The sequence below is a fragment of the Neovison vison genome, chromosome 1 (genome assembly GCF_020171115.1).
Source record: "Neovison vison isolate M4711 chromosome 1, ASM_NN_V1, whole genome shotgun sequence".
Lineage (NCBI taxonomy): Eukaryota > Metazoa > Chordata > Mammalia > Carnivora > Mustelidae > Neogale > Neogale vison.
This window is the reverse complement of record NC_058091.1, coordinates 166,869,052-166,889,946: the sequence shown is the minus strand read 5'-3', so window position 1 is coordinate 166,889,946 and position 20,895 is coordinate 166,869,052. Positions and strand designations below refer to the sequence as shown.

General features: G+C 42.6%; 1 protein-coding gene across 1 annotated transcript in view; it reads right to left on the bottom strand.

Annotated features, from left to right (window-relative positions):
• RNF130 (ring finger protein 130) overlaps positions 1-20,895 on the bottom strand; it is a 102,151-nt gene that overhangs the window by 25,945 nt on the left and 55,311 nt on the right. Inside the window, exon 3 of the mRNA XM_044262448.1 lies at positions 19,455-19,705. Within this exon, the coding sequence (XP_044118383.1) occupies positions 19,455-19,705 (251 nt within the window). The remainder of the gene's footprint in view (positions 1-19,454; positions 19,706-20,895) is intronic.

Below are 20,895 nucleotides of genomic sequence, written 5' to 3'. Positions count from 1 at the left end.
GGCACCTTTATTTATTTATTTTTAAAATATTTTATTTATTTCTCAGAGAGAGAGAGAGAGTTAGCAAGCGCACAAGCAATGGAAGTGGCAGGCAGAGGGAGAAGCAGACTCCCCAATGAGCAGGAAGCCAGATGCAGGACCTGATCCCAGGACCCTGAGATTGAGATCATGACCTGAGCAGAAGGCAGGCACTTAATCAACTGAGCCACCCAGGAGTCCCTCATTATGTTCTTTATTCCTTGTTGCGCTGGTTAGAACTTGCAGCACAATGTGGAAATAAAAGTCATCGAAGTACAAATCCTTCTATTGTTCCTAATCTTAAAAAGAAGCATCTGATCTCTCACCGTTTCATATGATGGTAGAGCTGCTAGTTTTCCATTGATGCCTCCTGTCAGTTTAAGGAAGTTACCTTTTATGCCTAGTTTATAAAAAAGTTTTAAAGTCAGGAAGAAATGTTGGATTTTCATAAGGGATTTTTCTCCATCTACTGAGACATATGGTTTTCTTTTCTTTTTTTGGGGTCTGTTAGTATGGGAAATTATATCAATTAATTTCTTAGTGTTTAAATAGCCTTGCATTCCTGGGATCAACACAACCTGGTCATGATGAATTAGCCTTCTTATATATTGTTGGGTATTATTTGCTAAAATTTTCTTTAGAATTTTTCCATTTTTGTTCAAGAGGGATTCTGGTTTACAGTTTTCTGTTTTGTAATGTTTTCATCTAGTTCTGGTATCAGGATGTTGCTGGCTTTACAGATGAAATGGGAGGTATTCCTGCCTTTTCAATTTTCTGGAATTTGTATATTTTTTCCTTAAATGTTTGATAGAACTCAACAGAAACCATCTGCCTGGAGTTCGTTCTTTCTTTCTTTTTAAGTTTTACACTACAAATGCAGTTTTCCTGGTAGATACAGAGCTAGTTATCTTTTCTTCTTGAATGTGTTTTGGTCATAAGGGTTTTTCATGGAGTTTGTCCATTTTGTATTAATTGCCATAGAACTGTTCAAAATATTCACTTATTATCCCTATAATCTGTAGTGATGTCATTGCTCTCATTTTTGATATTGCTAATTTGTGCCTTCTCTCTTTTCTTCCTGAACATTGTGGCCACAGGCTTATCAATCTTACTGATTATTTCTTAGCACCACTGTTTTTCTGTTTTCTAGTTCACTGACTGCTCCTATGATCTTTTATGGTTTCTTTTCTTCTGTTTAATTTGAATTTAATTTGCTCTTCTTCCCAAGTTTCTTAAGGCATAAGTTGACAGTATTCGGAACGTTCACCTTTTCTAATATAGACACAGCTTTAGCGGAATCTTGAAAATTTTGATATTCTGTGTCTTCATTTTCATTCCATTCAAATGATTCTCCCATTTCTCTTTATCCCATGACTTATTTAAAGGTTAGTTTCTAAATATTTAAGAGTTTTCTGAAGACTTTTTGTTAGTTTCTGATTTTTTAAAAAAAGATTTGAGAGATAAAAAGAGAGAGCCCACAAAAGCATGAGTGGGGGGCAGGGGCAGAGGCAGAGGGAGAAGCAGACTCCCCATTGAGCAGGAAGCCCATCACAGGGCTTGACTCCAGGACCCCAGGATCACGACCAAACCCAAAGGCAGATGCTGAACCAGCTGAGCCACACAGCATCCTTGATTTCTGATTTAATTCCAAGTGGTCAGAGAACATATTCTGCAGGACTCAAATACCATTAAATCCACTGAGACCTGTTCTGTGGCTCAGAGTACACTTGAAAAGGCTGGATGGAGTGTTCTTTAAATGTCAGTCAGGTCAAGTTAATCAATGATGTCTGTTTAAATCTTTTTTACATGCTCACTGATTTTTTTGTCCACTTCTTTCAATCGCTGAGAATTGGACTCTAACTGCAGAGATAGGTCTCTTGCAGCATCCCCTTAGTTTTCATTTCACATCATTTTGGAGCTTTCTAATTTGTCAGGAGCGTAAATGTTTAGGTGCCAGGTCTTCTCACCTATCGAATAATTTCTGATCAAGAAGTGACGCTCACTGGCTGAGAAGTCCCCTGAGAACAAGAACCGTTCTCCCTTCTGGCTTTATAATTTTGACTACACCAAGAATCTCATGTTAGTGGAGTCTTACAGTATTTGTCTTTCTGTGACTGGTTTATTTCACTCGGCAAATGCCTTCAAAGTTCACCAGTGTTGTAGTGTATTGCAGAGCTGTCTTCCCTTGTAAGGGGAATGATACTCTGTTGTCTGCACACAGATTCTGCTTATCCACGCATCTGTCGGTGGGCACCTGAGTTGCTCCCATGTTTCAGCTACTGTGAACAATGCTGGGTTCTCTACTCTATCACGGGTCTGTCTTTATGCCCCCACCATACTGCTTTGATTACTGTAGCTTTGTAGTAAGTTACTAAATCAGGCAATGCGAGATTTGCAACTTAGTTCTTATTCAAGATTGTTTTGGCTGTGCAGCTCAGAGAGTCAAATCACCATTTCACAACAGGGGGAAGATGAAGGGAGAGCAGGGCTGGGAGAGTGCACGTTGGGATGTATGATGTTCAAGGCCAAGCATTACGAGTACTGAGACCTGGCTACTGGAGACAGCAAACATGGGTCATGGTGGCCTTGACCCGAGTCACAAAGTGGAAAGACAGAAAGAAAATCCTGAGTGGAGGGGCCTTTAACTGGGACAAGGTTGTGGGAGCAGGGTAATGTTTAAATCTTACTGAATTTCCTGAGGAAAGGGCGCAGACCAACTTTAATGAAGGTAGGTGGAAGGATCTCCCACAGACCCGAGATGACAAGTAGTCGGGGTCAAACCACCAACAGTAGTGTTATTCTAAAAGGATATAGACTCGGCAGCTGTGCTAAAGGGAAGAGAAAAGGGGTTCTGACAGTCCCAAGAGCCAGAGAACCCAGAAACCAGCATAAAATACCTCCCCACACTCCTGAGAGAGAGACTGCTCACTGAACAGAAGCCTCGGCAGGTGACTCTGAGATACAACCAGGGACGGGGACATTTCTCAGGCTCCACTTTACAGATAAAATATAACAAGGGAGGGAAGATCAGATAATTCAGGGCAGCCCACTCCCCTGAGGATCTGAAACACCCACCACAACCCCCCCAAAAAGAAAGGGCCCTCCCTTCCTGAGGAAAACAAGACCTGGACTGAGCAGAACAGGAACAGGGTGGGGGGGCGGTTGGGGGAGGAAGGAGAGAGAAGCTTCCAACACTAGAGGAAACTCTTAAAACTTGAAGCTCATCTTTTCTGTTTGCCATTTCTCAGGCATCCCTGATCCTTGTAGTCGTCTGTTTTCTTGACAATATGATTTCATGTTTCTGCTGTTGTCTCTTAACTGTTTCAGGCAGGAGGGTAAACCAAGTTCATGATCTGATTCTATTTTGGCCCCAAACAGAAGTCTCCACAATACTTTTTTAAAAGGTCATTTTAAAATGATAAAACTGGGTTATTTGTCTAACAGAGTGTCCCATATTCTAAATTTGGCTGCTTGTTTCCTTCTGGTGTCATTGTACTTGGTCTATTTCTTACGAAACAGCAGTTAGATTTAGGCTCGCCTGCTCTGTTGAGTGTATGTCCTAGAAGGTGCTGTGTGCTTCCTCACAGCCCCCAGCTCCAGGACGCCTTCCCTGCCCTCATGGACATGAAGACAATCAGTAGATTCAGGCTTTGTCAGCTCCATCCATCCATCCACTATCCAGCTCCCTACATCCTCCCGCTGATATTAGCATCCACTGATGATCACTGCCTAAGGCTGGCAGTTCATGAACGGTTACAAAATGGTGGTTCTGTAATTCATTGATGAGGTGGAATTCTTTTACAAGGAACTTCCCCTCACCAACTAGTTGGTTACGATGCAATAATACAATGTGTACAGAAGACTCAAGATGGATCATTTTTAAGGGTCATTTTATTTTTTTTCAATAGGCTCTATACCCATTGTGGAGCCCAACTTGGGGCTTGAACACACGACCTTGAGTTGGGATACAGATTCATTATTTTATTTAGGATGTAAAATGGTAATTTTGCCTTTCCTTCTGCATTTAGTAGCTGGAATTATTCCACAAACAGGGGTGTTCTTTGTTACTGGGTTGTCATTACCATGGACAGAGGAGCTCTGTATTCTTTTAGAAAAAGGAAAAGAAACCAGGATTTCACACTATTTCCAATTCAAAAATCAGATCACAATGTTACCACTTAATGTCTTTAATTTTAAAATATTTTTCTTATAGTGAAAAACTTGGTTTCTATGATCATTACCACAATTACTTATTTGCTTTACCTTGCATATACATACAATAGTTTCAAATAACAATACCACTAACAGTAAGATAATTCAATGCAGCTGACTTATTTTTATTTTTTAATCCTTAGACTACATCCTGGTAGAAATGTATTGTCCAAAACAGGTGGCCTAAAATAATTCCTTCCTCCGTGTGTGTATGCCACAATCTTGAAATATATTTAGGTTCATTTGTTTCCATTTATTTTCAATTTTGATGATTCCTTCTTCTTCTTCTTTAAATTATCTCAACAGTCACACAGTTCCAGAGTCAAAACTGTAAAACCAGGTACAATGAAGTCTCACTTTCATCCCTAGTTTCTCCACCCTGTTTTCTTTCCCCTCAAGCAAGAACTCTTTTTTAAGAGAATTCTGCTCTATCCTTATACTGTTGCCTTCTGGAAATAAAAGCTTGCACCTGTAGTGTGTGCATTCGTGCTATATACCTCCATTTACATGGGTGTATTTTCACAGTCCCCTTCTTTCTTACAATAAACTAGTACATAAAACTGTTCTGTACAAGGGTGCCTGGGACTTCGCTGGTTGCTACTCTTTGTTTCAGCAGGTCATGATCTCACCGCTGTGAGATGGAGCCCCATGTCGGCTCAGTGTAGAGTCTGCTTCAGATTTTCTCTCCTGTTCCCTCTCCCTCCAGCTCACACACTTGCTCGCTCTCTCAAATCAATAAATATTAAACAAATATTTATTAAAAAAATAAATAAATCTTAAAAACAAAACAAAACCCTGCAGACAGCAGACAGAGATCTTTAGACTGTCCTTCTGTTCTACAGCTCCAGTGCATTCGGAGTCTTTCATGGTGGAGAGTGCTAGTTTACTCCAGCAGACTCCTACTGAGTGATGTTTGGGTGGTTCAAGTCTTTACATTATAAAGAATATCAAGATGAACAGTAGTGTATATATATATGTCTTTTTTCACTTTTTAAGGCTATGATGCTACAGGCAAGGTTACTAAGGGATAAGCACATATGAGCTTTTGCTAGCTGTTACAGATTCCAGTCACTCCCCCACCCCATGAACTGGATTCTTTTCACCCCATTCTGCATTCTTTTCATCGGTGTATGAGAATTCTTGTTTTCCCATCACTTGGTCATGAGGGAATGCTGTCAAACTTTAGAATTTTCTTTTTTGATCAGTAAGAAACGGTATCTCAGTATATATATATTTTTTCTGAGTATAGTTTTAAAGTCACATTTAACTTATCAGTGTGGTTGAACATCTTTTACTATTTTAAGTACCACTTGGCATTTTTCTAAGTGAGCTTTTTTTTATTTTTTGGCCTATTTTTCCCTATCATGTTTTTAGTCTTCTTTATACTCAAGGATACTAGCCCTTTGTGTGTAATATAAGTAAACATCGTAAGTATTGTAAATATCTTTTTCTAGTTTGTCATTCATTCGTGTTTGGTTTTCCTTTAAAAAATTAAAATATGGAGTCAAATTATCAGTCATTTTTTATTCTACTCTATTTTGAGCCATAATTCAAAGTTTTCCAAGTTCTCTGTCATAAAGGAAAATTTAGTCCATGTTTTCTTCTGATATTTGTAGTTTAACTGTTTATAAATAGATCTCTGATTCATCTGAAATTTATCCTGTTGTGCAATGTAAGGAATAGTTCTAATTTTGTCTTTTTTTTCAGTTGTCCCACAACTACTTATTAAAAAGTTCCTCTTTCTCCACTGATTTGAGATGATGTTTTTTATTATATACTGTACTTAAATTTCTACATGCAGTAGTTTATTTTTGGATTTTGCATTTTTGTTCTATGGGTCTGCTTACTCATAGGCTAACTTTTAACATTCTTTTAAACAAGAGGCTTTATTATGTATTATTAAACTTCGTGTGGCCAGCCACCCATCACTGCTCCTCAATTTTTTTTTTTTAAGATTTTATTTATTTATTTGACAGACAAAGATCACAAGTAGGCAGAGAAGCAGGCAGAGAGAGAAAGGGGTTGGGGGGTGGGAAGCAGACTCCCTGCTGATCAGAGAGCCCAATGTGGGTCTTGATCCCAGGACCCTGGGATCATGACCTGAGCTGAAGGCAGAGGCTTTTAACCCATTGAGCCACCCAGGTGCCCTGCTCCTCAAATTTTTAAGTTTTTTTTTTTGTTTTTTGTTTTTTTTAAAATTACTCTCTCTTCCATATGATTTTTATAATTACCTTATCTAACCCTCAGAAAAATGAAGGCAATTTCATTGCATTTGTATTGAGTTGTATTTTATTGTATTTGGATTGAGTTAAATTTATGAATAAACTTCAGGAGAACTAACATCTTCATTACACTGAATGTTTATATTCAACAGGAACAAGGTATGTCAGGAGCGTTTTGTAGTTTTCCTCATGTAGGTTTTACACAGTGTTTGAGAAGTTCATAGAAAGATTGAGCCACCCACTCATTCAGTTGTAAATGTTGCCTTCCATCCCATTATATCTATCTATTGATTTTCTTCTGTATGTTAATTTTTTAAAAAAATATTTTATTTATTTGACAGAGAGTGAGAGCACAAGCAGGGGGAGCAGCAGAGGGAGAGGGGGAAGCAGGCTCCCTACAGAGCTGGGAGCCTGATGTGGGGCTTGGTCCCATGACCCTGAGATCACGACCTGAGCCGAAGGCAGACGCTTAGCCACCTGAGCCACACAGGTGCCCCTCTATATGTTAATTCTATATCCTGTTGCTTTATTAAGTCATCTCCCTGCTTTGTATGGTTCCATTGACCTTTTTGGGATTTTCAGATCGATGCTCCTTTCAACTGAAAATCGAGATACTTCTCCAAGCTTTATGCATCTTGCTGCCTGCTCTTACTGAATTGCCCACGTCAGTACCTGCAGCAGGACATTAAATAAAGAGGGCAGCTCTGCTTCGGCCTCACTGCAGGGGGAATGTCTTCCATCTTACCTGTGGGGGACGATGTGGGTTTCCAGGCTTGTGTGTGTGCAAGTGCAGGCTACTGAATGCCCACCACCTACTGTGCTCCCCACTGCTCCAGAACAGCTCCTGGATCAGAGCCTGCGGATCTCTCTGCAGAGGCTTCTGACCTCTCTTTCTGCTTTCTGGGTTTCTGACTCTTAGGGCCACCAGAACCACCCCCTTTCTTCCCTTGGCTGCCTTCTTTGGACCCTGCGGCTGTTGGCAGCCTGGCCTGATCATTGCTTTATCTGGAGTTCTTGGGGCACCCTGTGGCCTGGTGTCATCAAAGATGTCTGAGGACTTTTCCTTTTGTTATCCTACCTGATCTCTGTGTTTATTGTTTTAAAGGCATTTAGGGAAATTTAAAACATAAAACAAACAAAAAACCCCCTACTGCTCCCATTTTGTTCAGCTCAGGATTCTGCGAAAGAATTATAAGCAGGAAGGACGCCTGGGTGGCTCAGTTGGTTAAACAGCTGCTTTTGGCTCAGGTCATGATCCCAGGGTCCTGGGATCGAGTCCCACATCGGGCTCCTTGCTCGGCAGGGAGCCTGCTTCTCCCTCTGCCTCTGCCTGCCTGTCTGCCTGTGCTCGCTCACTCTCTCTCCCTCTGTCTCTGACCAAAAAAAAAAAAATCTTAAAAAAAAAAAAAAAAAAGAATTATAAGCAGGAGATCCCTGATGAAATGGGAGTTTTGGAGAATTGAGGCCTGGACTCCTGAGAAAATGCTATGTGGACACAGGGAAGCGTGGGGGCAGTGAAGACCCAGTTGGGTTGAGGGCTTCAGTGACTCAGGGCCCAAATCAGGCACGTGGGGGCAGGGAAAGGGGAGAGGGCAAAAATCCAGGGAGATTTAGGGGGTAAAATGGGCAGAACCTAATGGCGAACAGCCGCGGGGGCATGACAACAGTGGGGAGCCAAGAGCGTCAGCTCCCTAGTTAGGTGCCTGGCTCCGTGGGAGTGGTACCACGTGAGGGTGTTTCAGAAAGAGAAGAGTGGGTGCTGGGGGGAGAGGGGCTCAATGTCAGCAAGCTGCTACCAATGCACACAGGGTATCACATTAGATAATGCTCGCAAATATCTGGATCCATTCCCCCTTATACTTCTGAACTTCCAACATCTTCTGTGGAAAAAGGGAAAAAATTCACCTTTCCTCTGTATTTGATACGAGTATCACATATCTTCATTGTAGTATCTTTCACCAGACTTGGCTTCTGTGTTACTGTTTCTCGCCGACCCTGTCCCCAACGTTCCCAATCACTCTGTGACACGTACACCTCAGCCAGCCACGGTTCTGGTCTTTTACTTGAATCTGTCTAAAAGCCTCTGCTTTTTTCCCTCTTGCTCTTAATACTATTTGTGTTCTGCTGACTCCCAAAATCTAAGATGAAGCACAAATTCACTTTGTGAGGATCATTTTTTAATAAGTCCCTTATCTATATCTGACGACCAAGCCCTTAAGTCACTGCTCTTCAAGGTGTGGCCCATGGGGCTTAATAATAACATGAAATAATGATATTTGGAGTAACTAAGATGTATTTAATACACACCATGTGCAAGGTACTGTTCTATACCTTTCTCAGGACTGACTTGTGTAATCCTCATATTCATTTTATAAGAAAGAACTACATTGTACACATTTTACAGAAAAGGAAATTGAGGCACAGAAAGATTAAGTAAATTGCCCAAATCCAAAGCTGGTAAGCAGGTCCTATCTAGACTTCCTGAATCAGTCAGGAGGGGGGAAATGTCTTGGGAATTTGCACTTTTAAAGTGCCCCCCACCAAAAAATAAAGGGGGGGGTTCTCCACATGATTCCTCTGCATACTGAAGTTTGAGACTCACAGAACCACATATACTCTACTGACCCTGGTTTCCAAAGCCTTTCCCCGAACACTCCATGCACTCACTCATATTCTTTATACTTCTGACTGTGCTCCATTCACTACGTAGTAAAATTACCCAAGTCTCCACTGTGGGACCCACAGAGCATTAGAATGGAGCAAAACCACAGGGACGCATCACTCCGCAAAGAAGGAAACCCAAATCAGACAGGTTAGGAGATGTGCGTCAAGTGAATACAAGTGCTGGGACCAGAGCCTCCCTCCTCCAATCTAAACACTGCAGAGACTTTCTCTATTATAAAATACAAAGGGATTATAAATGCCAGGGGCCACCTGACCTTACTTCACTCTGTTCAAGGCGCGGATAGTGCCAATGTGGACACAGTTCTAGACGTGGGCGCGGGGCACCCAGGTTTTAAACTGGTAGAAAACAACTCTGGCTTCACTGAACAGGAATAATTTGCTCAAAGCCAGCTGGTTCACAGCATGTTGAAGACAGGTCACTGTAATGTAACTTAGCTCAGGTTCCTCTTTTCGGTCACCCGAGCTCTCCCATAGACACGGAGCAGGGTTCTCTTCCAAACACTGGTGAAATTCAGGTGGTGGGAAGGTCATTTTCCCTGAGACCTCCTTCTCGTCTTCACCTGCCATCCACTCTCTCATCACAACGATGACTCGTCCCATTCATCTAAAAGAAGTAACTCCGATGCCTTTCCAAAGTACCACGTGTCCTGACCCAGCCCTCCACAAGACCTTGTTTTGTTAATATGACTTTCCTTGGCTCTTCAGTATTTCCCTAAGAGTTCCCTCCCCCAAGTCTCACCCTCAGGAAAATATCTCCTATCACTCCAGTGCTAAAAGCCATCATTTCACAGCTCCTTCCTGCTTAGAGAATAAAGTCTCAATGCTTCCGCGTGCGACTCAAGCCCTTCACCTTCTCGTGTCAACACATGCGTGCCCAGGACAGCTCACAGGCTCTGGTTTCCTCCCCACGATTCCTGATTCCTGTCACTCCCTTCATCCCTCCACAGTTCTGTGGAAAACGATCCCTTTGCCTGACTTTCCTTCTAGTCCCTGTTGGATGAATAGTTATCCATCCTTTAAAATTCAGCTCAAGTGTCACCACCTCTGCTGTGAAGTCCCTGACTCACCCTGGGTAATATCACTCTGCCTCCGGAAGAGTAATGCACACCTACACAGTATTCTGATTACACCTGTCTGCCTTCCTCATAAAATGTAAGCTCAAGCTTTGATCCACAGAAGCATTCATGAGTCAGTGTGATGTGCCAGGCCGCACGCTAAACCTTGAGGAGGCAGAAAAGAATGTCTCAGAAACACCTCCATTTCAACAGCATATTCTGTGCTAGAAAAAAAATCCTAAACTCCTGATGTATGTATAACTTTTAGAAGCCAGGTACTTCCCATATACATGGTGGTATTTATGTAAACTGATCATATACTAGCAGGACATGAAAAAGAAAGTAACACTATCTGGGGTACATAAGAAAAATGATAAAGTAATATGTACATACTCAGCTCACTTATTTTCTTTTCTCAGGTTTTCTGGAATTGTTAATCCCTGATAAACATAATAGGCAAAACTCAATGTGCAATCCGACAATGACAAGTCTGTCTCTTTCAACTACATAATCTCTTCCTAGGGAAAAAATCTTTTTCTTTTTAAAAAAAGATTTTATATATTTATTTATTTGTCAGAGAGCAAGCAAGCATAAGCTGGGGGAGCAGGCAGAGGGAGAAGCAGGCTCCCCACTGAGCAGGGAGCCCCATGCAGCACTGGATCCCAGGACCCTGAGCTGAAGGCAGACACTGAATCCACAGGGCCACCCAGGCGTCCCTCTAGGGGAAAAGTCTTGACAATATGGACAGTACTTCCTCCCGACCGTCTAGAAGGAAGACACTGAGCCCATCATATTTCAAAGAGGCACATGAATGAGGCAAGTATTAGTCCTCCTCTGAAGGACATTCTTATTCTTCCTCACACTCACATGGCAAGTGTGCTCTCCTACCAGCGACGCTGCAGGAGGAGAATGGGCAATAAAAGCCTGCTTTACTTCAGTAACCTCGACATATTTATAAAGTCTAAGAATAACGTATACATATTTTGGCAAGGAGCTTTAATACATTTTTTAAAAAATATTTTTATTTATTTATTTATTTTTGCCAGAGAGAGTGAGAGCACAAGCAGGGGGAGCAGCACAGGGAGAGGGAGCAGGCTCCTCACCGAGCAGAGAACCCGATGCCGGGCTCGACCTCAGGACGCTGGGATCATGACCTGGGCCGAAGGCAGACGCTTAACGACTGAGCCGCCCAGGCGCCCCAACAAGTGTTACATACCTTAGAAACTGCATTTTCACGGTGAGTTTTCATAAAAAGACACACCATAAACTCAGGGTTGGCTTGTGGCCCGTCTCTACATCTGCCCTCTTCTTCCTCAACAGTAACAGAAAAGGCTACTGCTCTGTTTTGGGAATCAAACCTGACTGCTTGAGGGTCACAGGGGCAAGAGGAATCATTAGTTGCGAAAGTTCCACGGGAGGCTCCCTTCCGACGCACACACAGTGAACTCACGCCCGCCGGCCTGCCCACCGGAGGGACGACCGCCTCTCCCACCGCCTTTCCCGGGTGCCCTCCCGGCCCTCCCCCGCCCACAGCCCTGGTCTTCAGGCGCTCGCACGCGCTCGCGGGAAGAGCGGCCGCAGACCGTGAGCACCCGCGAGCCTCCGCACGCGGTTGGTGCCGCGCGGGAAGGCTGCCCACTGCGGATGCGGCGCCGGGACCCGAGCTCCTTGCCATGGGCGTCCTGCTCCTGCGCCCAGGGCTGCCTGCCGAGGGATTCGGGAGAGCCGCTTATGGGGAAAACGAACCTCTCCTGAAACTCATCGGTTCTCCTGCCAGTACTTCTGGTTTAAAATAGCCAAAGGTTTCAGCCAGGGGAGCGGCTGCCACCTTCTTATGAAACTTTAATAAGCTAGGCTTTTTACGCCACATAAAAATTTCATCAAGCATTCCTCCACCTTCGGGAAAAAACGGAAGGAGGGAAAAAGGTCAGACCCTCACTTTCCGCTCTGGCGGCTTCTGGAGAAGGCTCTGGAAGGAGCGGGGAGGCGAGGAGGCGACGGGGCGAGGGGGCGAGGGGGCGAGAGACCCCCCCCCCCGTGCCATATGGCGGGGCTGCTGCCGCCTTCCATACACACGCATGCGCACACTCGCACGGGCCCACGCCGTCAAAGCCCGAGCTCCTGGGGCCCCGTGCACTCTTCCCCAGAAGTCGTGGGGGATGCGCTACATTCCCCCCAAAGCATGGGTCTTCCCGGCCAGGACACCAGTTCAGGGCAACGCTTGACTATTTCACTCATGGTGTTCCATAAGGGCAACTTGTTTAACACATGTCTTTATTTTATTTATTTTTATTTTTATTTTTTAAAGATTTTATTTATTTATTTGACAGAGATCACAAGCAGGCAGAGAGAGAGAGGAGGAAGCAGGCTCCCCTCTGAGCAGAGAGCCCGACCTGGGGCTCGATCCCAGGACTCTGAGATCATGACCTGAGCTGAAGGCAGAGGCTTTAACCCACTGAGCCACCCAGGCGCCCCCACATGTCTTTATTTAAAAAAAAAAATGCAATATAGCCTGCTCCATGTCAGTATGGAGTTAGTAACAGAAGAAAGAGATAAAAGTTGAGAGAGGTCACTCGGTCTCTGGGAAACAGGAATTAGGAAAACACGGCGACGAACCAAGCCTTGTGGCACTATTTATTTTTAAGAATCATGTGTTCTATTGGTGAAGTATTTTTAAAAATGTAAGCTACGTCACCGAAGAAAGTGGACTGTTAAAAACCACTCTGGGGCTGTGCTACTGTCCCTCATGAAACTCGAAAACTTGGGCTGACGTCTATTCTCCTCCAGCCTCATCAGACAGGACTTCTGTGATAAATAAACAAAGGCTGTCATTTTGTTAGTGATAGGGTGACTCTAGTCCTCATTTCATCAAAACTGGTTTTCACATCTATTCGTTTAGCAAAAACCTCATAAAACAGGTGTCTTCTACTTGAAGGCTGTAAATGTGATTTCACACGTTATGTCTAATAATCTTTTCTAGGACAGGCATATTTTAGATCAGTTAACACTTTCACCTAATATTCCTTTATCGCCTTCATCACCCATATCTGTGTCCAAGAGTGGGAGATGCTCTGGAGACTGTCAGTTCTGACAATACAGGAGCCCCTCGTGCTCCCCCACCCCCACCCAGGTCTTCTGAAAAGTGGAAAAATAAGGCAGGCTTCTCAGGGACCTCCAGACTGGAGGAAGGCAGGGTGGAATGCCTGCACCTGTCCCACTCTAGCCAAATGCCTACGGAAAAACCACATCCCTCTTTCCATGATGGTTTTAGTGGGGCCCAGGGGGAAGGTGATCATTCCACCCCATCTCCTCGCAAAAGCAAGCTCTGTGCACTGATTTAATTGACATCCATGGAATACTCCACCCAACAGCTGAAAACACATTTTTTCCCCAACCACCCACAGAATATTCACCAGGGGGGCGCCTGGGTGGCTCAGTGGATTAAAGCCTCTGCCTTCAGCTCACGTCATGATCCCAGGGTTCTGGGATCGAGCCCCACATTGGGCTCTCTGCTCAGCAGGGAGCCTGTTTCCTCCTCTCTCTCTGCCTGCTTCTCTGCCTACTTGTGATCTCTGTCAAATAAATAAATAAAATCTTAAAAAAAAAAAAAAAGAAAGAATATTCACCAGGACAGACTATATGCTAGCTAATAAAACAAATCTCAACACACCTACAAGAACTGAAATCATACAGAGTATTTCTCTGATGATAATGGAACCAAAATAGAAATCAGCAACGCTAAGATTACTGCAGAATCTCATAACTACTGGAAAGTGAACAACACAGGGGTCAAAGAGGAAGTCTCAAGAGAAAAAAATTACATAAAACTGAACAAAAATGGAAATATAGGACACAGTTAAAGTCCTAAGAAGTTTATAACACTAAATGCTTACGTTAGAAAGATGAAGTTTTCAAATAAATAAATCTAAGTTGCTATCTTTAAAAATGAAATTAAATTTTTAAAAAAGCTGGTCCTTTGAAAAATTGAGAAGTTTCTAGCAAGATTGGCAAAAATAAAAAGAGAAGATAAAAATCCTTCGGATCAGACACAGAGGGAGTATCACCACAGACACTGTAGCCATTAAGACAACTTTATGTTCATAGATTTGACATCTAAAAAATGGGTCAATTCCTCAAAAAACCACAAATTACCAAAATTCAATAAAGATGATATAGACAAACTGAACACTCTTTTAACCATTAAAGAAATTATAATTTTACACGCCCCCCCCCAAAAAACTATAGCCTGGTATCTCTCACAAACTTAGACACAAAGATCCTCAACAAAATTAAGCAGCTGAACTCAGCAATGCATAAAAAATTACACACCACAATGAAGTGGGATTTATTACACACATTAGAAAATCAATAAATGCCTAAACAGAAAACTTATTTTTCCAGAACTGTTATTTCCTTCCCCACTGATTTGTATCCCTTATAGATAATAAAATTGTATATAAACTTGGAAAAGAAAAATCAATCAATGCAACCTACCATGTCAACAGGATGAAGAAAAAAACAACAACAAAAAAATCATGACTACATCAACTGACACAAAAAAGTGTGACAAAACTGAACTAGTTGTGATTAAAGCACTCAGCTAACTAGAAACACAGAGGAGCTTCGTGAAGTTGGTAATAAACATCTACAAAACTAAAACATACTTAGCGGTGAAAGACTGAATCCTTTCCTCTAAGACAGGGTACGGGCAAGGATGCCCCCATTCTTGCAAACACTGTTATTTAACATAGCACTGAAGACTGCAGCCACTGTAATTAAGGCAAAACAAACAAACAAAGCAAAAACAAGGGCAAGAGAGACCAGAAAGGAAGAAGTAAAACAATCCCTATTTGCAGATATCCCAAGCAACCTACAGTGAGTTTACCAAGACTGTAGAGTAAAAAGTCAACACACACAACTGGATCACGTTCTGATCTTGTAACAACGAATATATGGAACTTGAAGAAGTTAAAAACACATCGGCAGTCCATTTACCATTATATTATTGTTTATTGTTACTCCAAACAAAATGATATACTTAGGTATAAACTTAAAACATGTACAGGATCTATGCTAAAAACCACAAAATGCTGATGAAAGGAATAAAAAGGACCTGAATAAGTGGAGAAACATTACAGGTTCATGGACCGGAAGATTCAGCATAGTAAATATATCAGTTCTCCCCCAATTGATTGTTTAATGTGTTCATATAGAAATTCCAGGAAGGTTCTGTGTTTTTTTCCCCTCTTCCTTTTTTTTGTAGAGACACAGACAAGCTTATTCTAAAATTTATACGGAAAGACTCTAGGACCTAGAATAGCCTTGAAAAATAAGAATAAAGTGGGAGGAATCACTCTACCCAATATTGAGGCTAGAGTCATCAAGACAGTGTGGGATGGGCAGAGGGATAAAAACATAGTTCAGTGGAATAGAACCAGAAACCCAGACACAGATCCATATAAATCTGCCCAACTGAGTTTTGACAAAGTTGTAATATCAGATATAAAATGAGGGAAAACAAACAAATAAACAAAAACCCAAAACAAAACAAAATCTTAACCCAAATCTCTTTATACAAAATTAATTCAAAATGGATCAAGGACTTCAATGTAAAAGGTAGACCTATAAAACTTCAAGGAAAAAAAGAGAAGCTCTCCGGAATCTAGGACTAGGCAAAAAAGTTTTTAGACTTGCAGCATCAGCAAAACTGATAAATTAAACCTCATCAAAATTAAAGATGTTTCCTCTTCAAAAGACCTGTTAAGGGGCGCCTTGGTGGCTCAGTGGGTTGAAGCCTCTGCCTTCGGCTCAGGTCATGATCCCAGGGTTCTGGGATCTCTCTTTTCAGCAGGGAGCCTGCTTCCCTTCCTCTCTCTGCCTGCCTCTTTGCCTACTTGTGATCTGTCTGTCAAATAAATAAATAAAAATAAAATAAATAAAAATCTTTAAAAAAAGGACCTGTTAAGAGGTTGTAAGGACATATCTGCAGAACACAATTCTGACAAAGGCTTGTATATGGAATGCAGCAACTCTCAAAAATCAATGGTAAAAAAAAAAAAAAACAAACCAACAACCCAGGTAGGAAATGGGCAAAAGCCATGAACAGACATTTCACTGAAGAGGACACACAGGTGGCAAATAAGCACATGAAAAGATGTTCCACATCAGCAGCCACGAGAGGAATGCAAATGAAAACCACAGGGGAGAGGGGACTACACACCTAAAATACAAAACAGTGACAACAACACACATGCCATCCAGGAGTCAGGGAAACCAGGTCAGGGATCCGTACCTAGTGCGAACGTGTGACACTGTGGTCACCTGGAGAAAGGGTATGACAGTTTCTTACAGAATTATGGATGTGCTTACCAGAATAACCCAGATACTTCACTCTTGAACATTTATCCAAGGCAAATGCAAACTAATGTTAACACAAAATCTGTCACAAATGTTCACAGCCACTCTAAAATAGCCCAAACCTTGAAACAATCTGATTCACCACACTGTGGTATGCCCAAGTGACAGAATTCTACAAGCAACAAAAACGAGTAAGCTACCGACACACACAACAACTTGGAAGGCTCTCAAGGAGTCATGGTAGGTGAAGACACCCAAACTCTAAAGGGGAAGGACTGGAGGATTCCATTTAGACAGCATTCCAAAACTGACGGAATCACAGAGCGGTGGACAGGTCAGTGATGTCAGGGGCTGGGCGGGGGGAAGAGAGGGGGCCTGGGACGGAAAACAGCAGCATAAGGGATCCTGGTGGGGGACTGTTCTATGCCTTGACCGTGGTGGTGGTGGTGTAGAGAGACACATACACACGAGTACAGGCTGGACTGGAGAAATTGGAGTCAGCTCAGTGGATGGTATCCATGTAAGGATCCTGGTTGAACTAGTTACTATAGTTATGCAAGATTTTACCCCGGGTGCGGGGGAATGCACGAGGGTACCTGGGAACTCCCTGTATCATTTCTTACAAATGCAGGTGAATCTACGGTTACCTCAAAATAAAAAGTTTAACAAATGTAAAGGACTGGTGTTCCTTAAAAAATGCACATAACCTGGATCTGATGATCCAGGAACACAGGGTATCAGGCAAACTCAAAGACAAAACAAATGGGTTGGACTCCTCAAAAATGTCAATGCCGGGGCACCTGGGTGGCTCAGTGGGTTAAGCCTCTGCTTCGGCTCCAGTCATGATCCCAGGGTCCTGGGATCGAGCCCCGTATTGGGCTCTCTGCTTGCTGGGGAGCCTGCTTCCTCCTCTCTCTCTGCCTGCCTCTCTGCCTACTTGTGATCTCTGTTAGATGAATAAATAAAATCTTAAAAAAAAAATGTCAATGTCATGAGACAGATTAAGAGAGACCTAACAGGGGCGACCGCTGGCTCAGCTGGTAGAGCGCATGACTCTTAATCTTGGAGTTTGAGTTCAAGCTGCATATGGGGTACAGAGCTTACTTAAAAAAAAAAATGGCAAGTGAATGCAAAGTACAATCTGGATCAATCCAGGGTTTGCTTTGCATTGCAGGCATTAAGACAATTTTTTAAAATTAAGTAGGCTCCATACCCAGTGTGGAGCCTGAACTCATGACCTGACAGCAAGAGTACCATGCTCTACCAACTGAGCCAGCCAGGTGCCCCTATTATTAAGACAGTTTTACAAAACTTAAGAAAGGTCTGTAGATCTTAAGAAAGGTCTGTATTGTATCAATATTAACTTTTGATTTTCATAATTATACTGTGATTATATAGGAATGTTCTTGTTTTTAAAAATACACACTGAGGTATTTAAAGAGTAAAGGGGCATCATATCTCAAATTTATACTCAAATGGTTAAAAAAAAGTATATACTCATAGAAAAGGAACTAGGGCAAAATGCTAACAGTTTAAGAATCTGGGGAAGAGAATACTTCATACTATTTTTACAGCTTCTCCAAGTATGAAATTATAAATAAAAATTATCATAATAAAAAACTTTAAAGGTATACAGGATACTGCACAAAGTTTGGCACATAAGTATGCAATAAATGACAGTTTTCAGATATTTTGTACCTATTTTCAGATGAAGAAACAAACTGAGAAGTGAAATAAATGGTCTACGAAAGACCATGGCAAACTGGTGATGAGGTTGGAATTTGAACTCAGATCTGTTCCGTAGCAGCCTCTGTGCTTTCACTAGAATGAGGAAGGCTGAAAACTTCAGCTCTCCCACAGAGGTCTGGATGTCCTCTGTTTATAAGGAGAGGATGGCATCCACAAAGACTGGCTTCAAACCACTCTGCAAACAGCCTGTTTGCTGGTTTCTTAGCAGAGAAGACTCGGACTGGGGCTGGGACCTCACACCTCCATCTGGGCCCCCCGGGTGCACGTTTTATCTAGAGGGCGTCCAACTAGCTAACAAACGGACCAGGTCACCGCCTGCGGGTTCTCCACTACAGGGCGGCAGGCCCTCCTGTCCTTCCTGGGTCTTTATTCACTGATCTGAAACCCACTGAACACTCAGTTTGTGCTCACTGAGGGAGGAAGGGGAAGTTCTAGGACGACCGGATATATCTCTTCTATGGGACCTTCTCCACCTCACTGTCACCCCACGGGCAAGCTTAAACAGGGTAATTTTTTTTTTTTTTTAAACAGGGTAATTTTTAACGGACTTATTTTTCTGAAGAGATAATACACATGGAACTAAAGTATGTGAAGGCTCCCTCCCCCAGCTCCCAGCTTGCCTTGCCCCTGACAACCAATGCTTCCAGCTCAGAAATGCAACTCTGTGAGAGCTCTCCAAATGATCAGAGTCAGCTAGATCATATCATGATACTAAGTTAACCTTTTACCCAGGATATTCCAAGTGATCACTGTAAATGTAGACTCCCCATTTAGACATTTAAAAAAGATCCTGAAAGGGGCGCCTGGGTGGCTCAGTGGATTAAAGCCTCTGCCTTTGGCTCAGGTCATGATCCCAGGGTCCTGGGATCGAACCCCGCGTCGGGCTCTCTGCTCGGCGGGGAGCCTGCTTCCCTTCCGCTCTCTCTGCCTGCCTCTCTGCCTACTTGTAATCTCTGTCCGTCAAATAAATAAATAAAATCTTAAAAAAAAAAAAAGATCCTGAAAATAACGTATGTAAATATGTTTTCAACACATGGACATGACTGAAGGTCACAACTTTTTTCTTAAGTGAAGAACTCTGTGCTGTGAATGACCACAATAGACGTCTCCAAATTACGGTTGTAAGATGGATAGTTAGAGAGTGCCAGGAGCTCACCTGGTTCCTGTCGCGTGCATTCGTGTACCTGATCTTCTGAATGAAGTAGAATATGAGCCATGCTGAAGAAATAATCATCAGAACAATAAAGGATATTGACACGAAGACTAGAGAGCCACGGCTGAAGTTCTTTGGCGGCATTCGCGTTCCAACAGCTATTGTCATTTGTACAGAGATGTTTTTCTCCAGATAACTCAAAATATCCTTACCCCTCAATTCTGTAATCATGACAGCAATGATATCTCCAGTGCCTGTAATGTAAAATAAATATAGACGCTCAAATGACCTTTAAAATTTACAGGAACATCATATGAAAATGCTATTTAGAGAAACAACTATGATTTCTGCTACTGGGAGGGGTGTGCAGAATCAGTTTCTCAGGTGGAACGAATCTGCAGCTGGGTACGCTCTGGCTCCAAGTGGGGACAAGAATCCATGTGGAGTGCTTCCAGAGTGTGAAGGGCTGTAATGCTAAGAGCCACATTAACTTGTCTTATAACTATATTTAAAAAACAGATTAAATCAGCCAAATGTGAAGACAGACAGTATAAAACATATGATACAACATAATGTGATAAAATCACCACAGGTCTTTACTGTAGAACCTTTTCCATTAAAACCTTCCTGAGAAAGTCCCACCTCCTTAAGAAAAGGAGAACAGTGCTAGTACTTATAATACAAAAAGCACTAGGATTTATCATACAAAAAATTGGTAGTTTTTGCACTACTCACTCTTAGAATTATTTATGGAGCATCTATTGTGTGCAGAACTGCTATAAGGAATAGAAAGAAATACAGCATCTGCAGCTTTATAATATCACCAACATGACACAAATCTGCCAACAGAGCTGCAAAAGCCAAATGGCCTGTGGTAAAGCTTCATGAGAAAAAGCGGAGACTCCCCTTGGTCTTGTGTCTAGACCTGACGAGAGGAAGGTTCCTTTCTTCTTTACCCCAGAACCCTTCCAGAAATTAACACCCCCCTCAAGACACGCCCACGCCTCAAAAGCCTGGACTAGCTGGGCACAGAAACCCTTCCGGCTTCTAACAGCGGTCCAGAGGTTCTGCCACAGTGACAAGCCATTGAAGGCAAACACCAGGATGCGAGGTTCTCTTTGAGCCATCCACCTCCTTCACTTATGTAATCTCCAGGAGGAGTAACACCGTCAAGGCAAGTTACTCCCTCTCCTGTGGAGCGTGAAATAACTGCTCCTTTCCTCCTCCACAAAGGGAGGTCATTTCCCACTTCCTTTCCAGGAAAAAGGGCTGCCGAACCACACCAGTTGAGCTGCTGACGAGCCTCCTTCCTAAGCCGGGGCTGGTGGCAATGTGCAACTTCCAGCACACTTCAAAGCAAGGACTAGGACTCTGGGGGTCGCAGGAAGGAGAACAAACATTTCTATTTCAGGAAAGAGAAAATTATAACTATTTATCCAAGTCT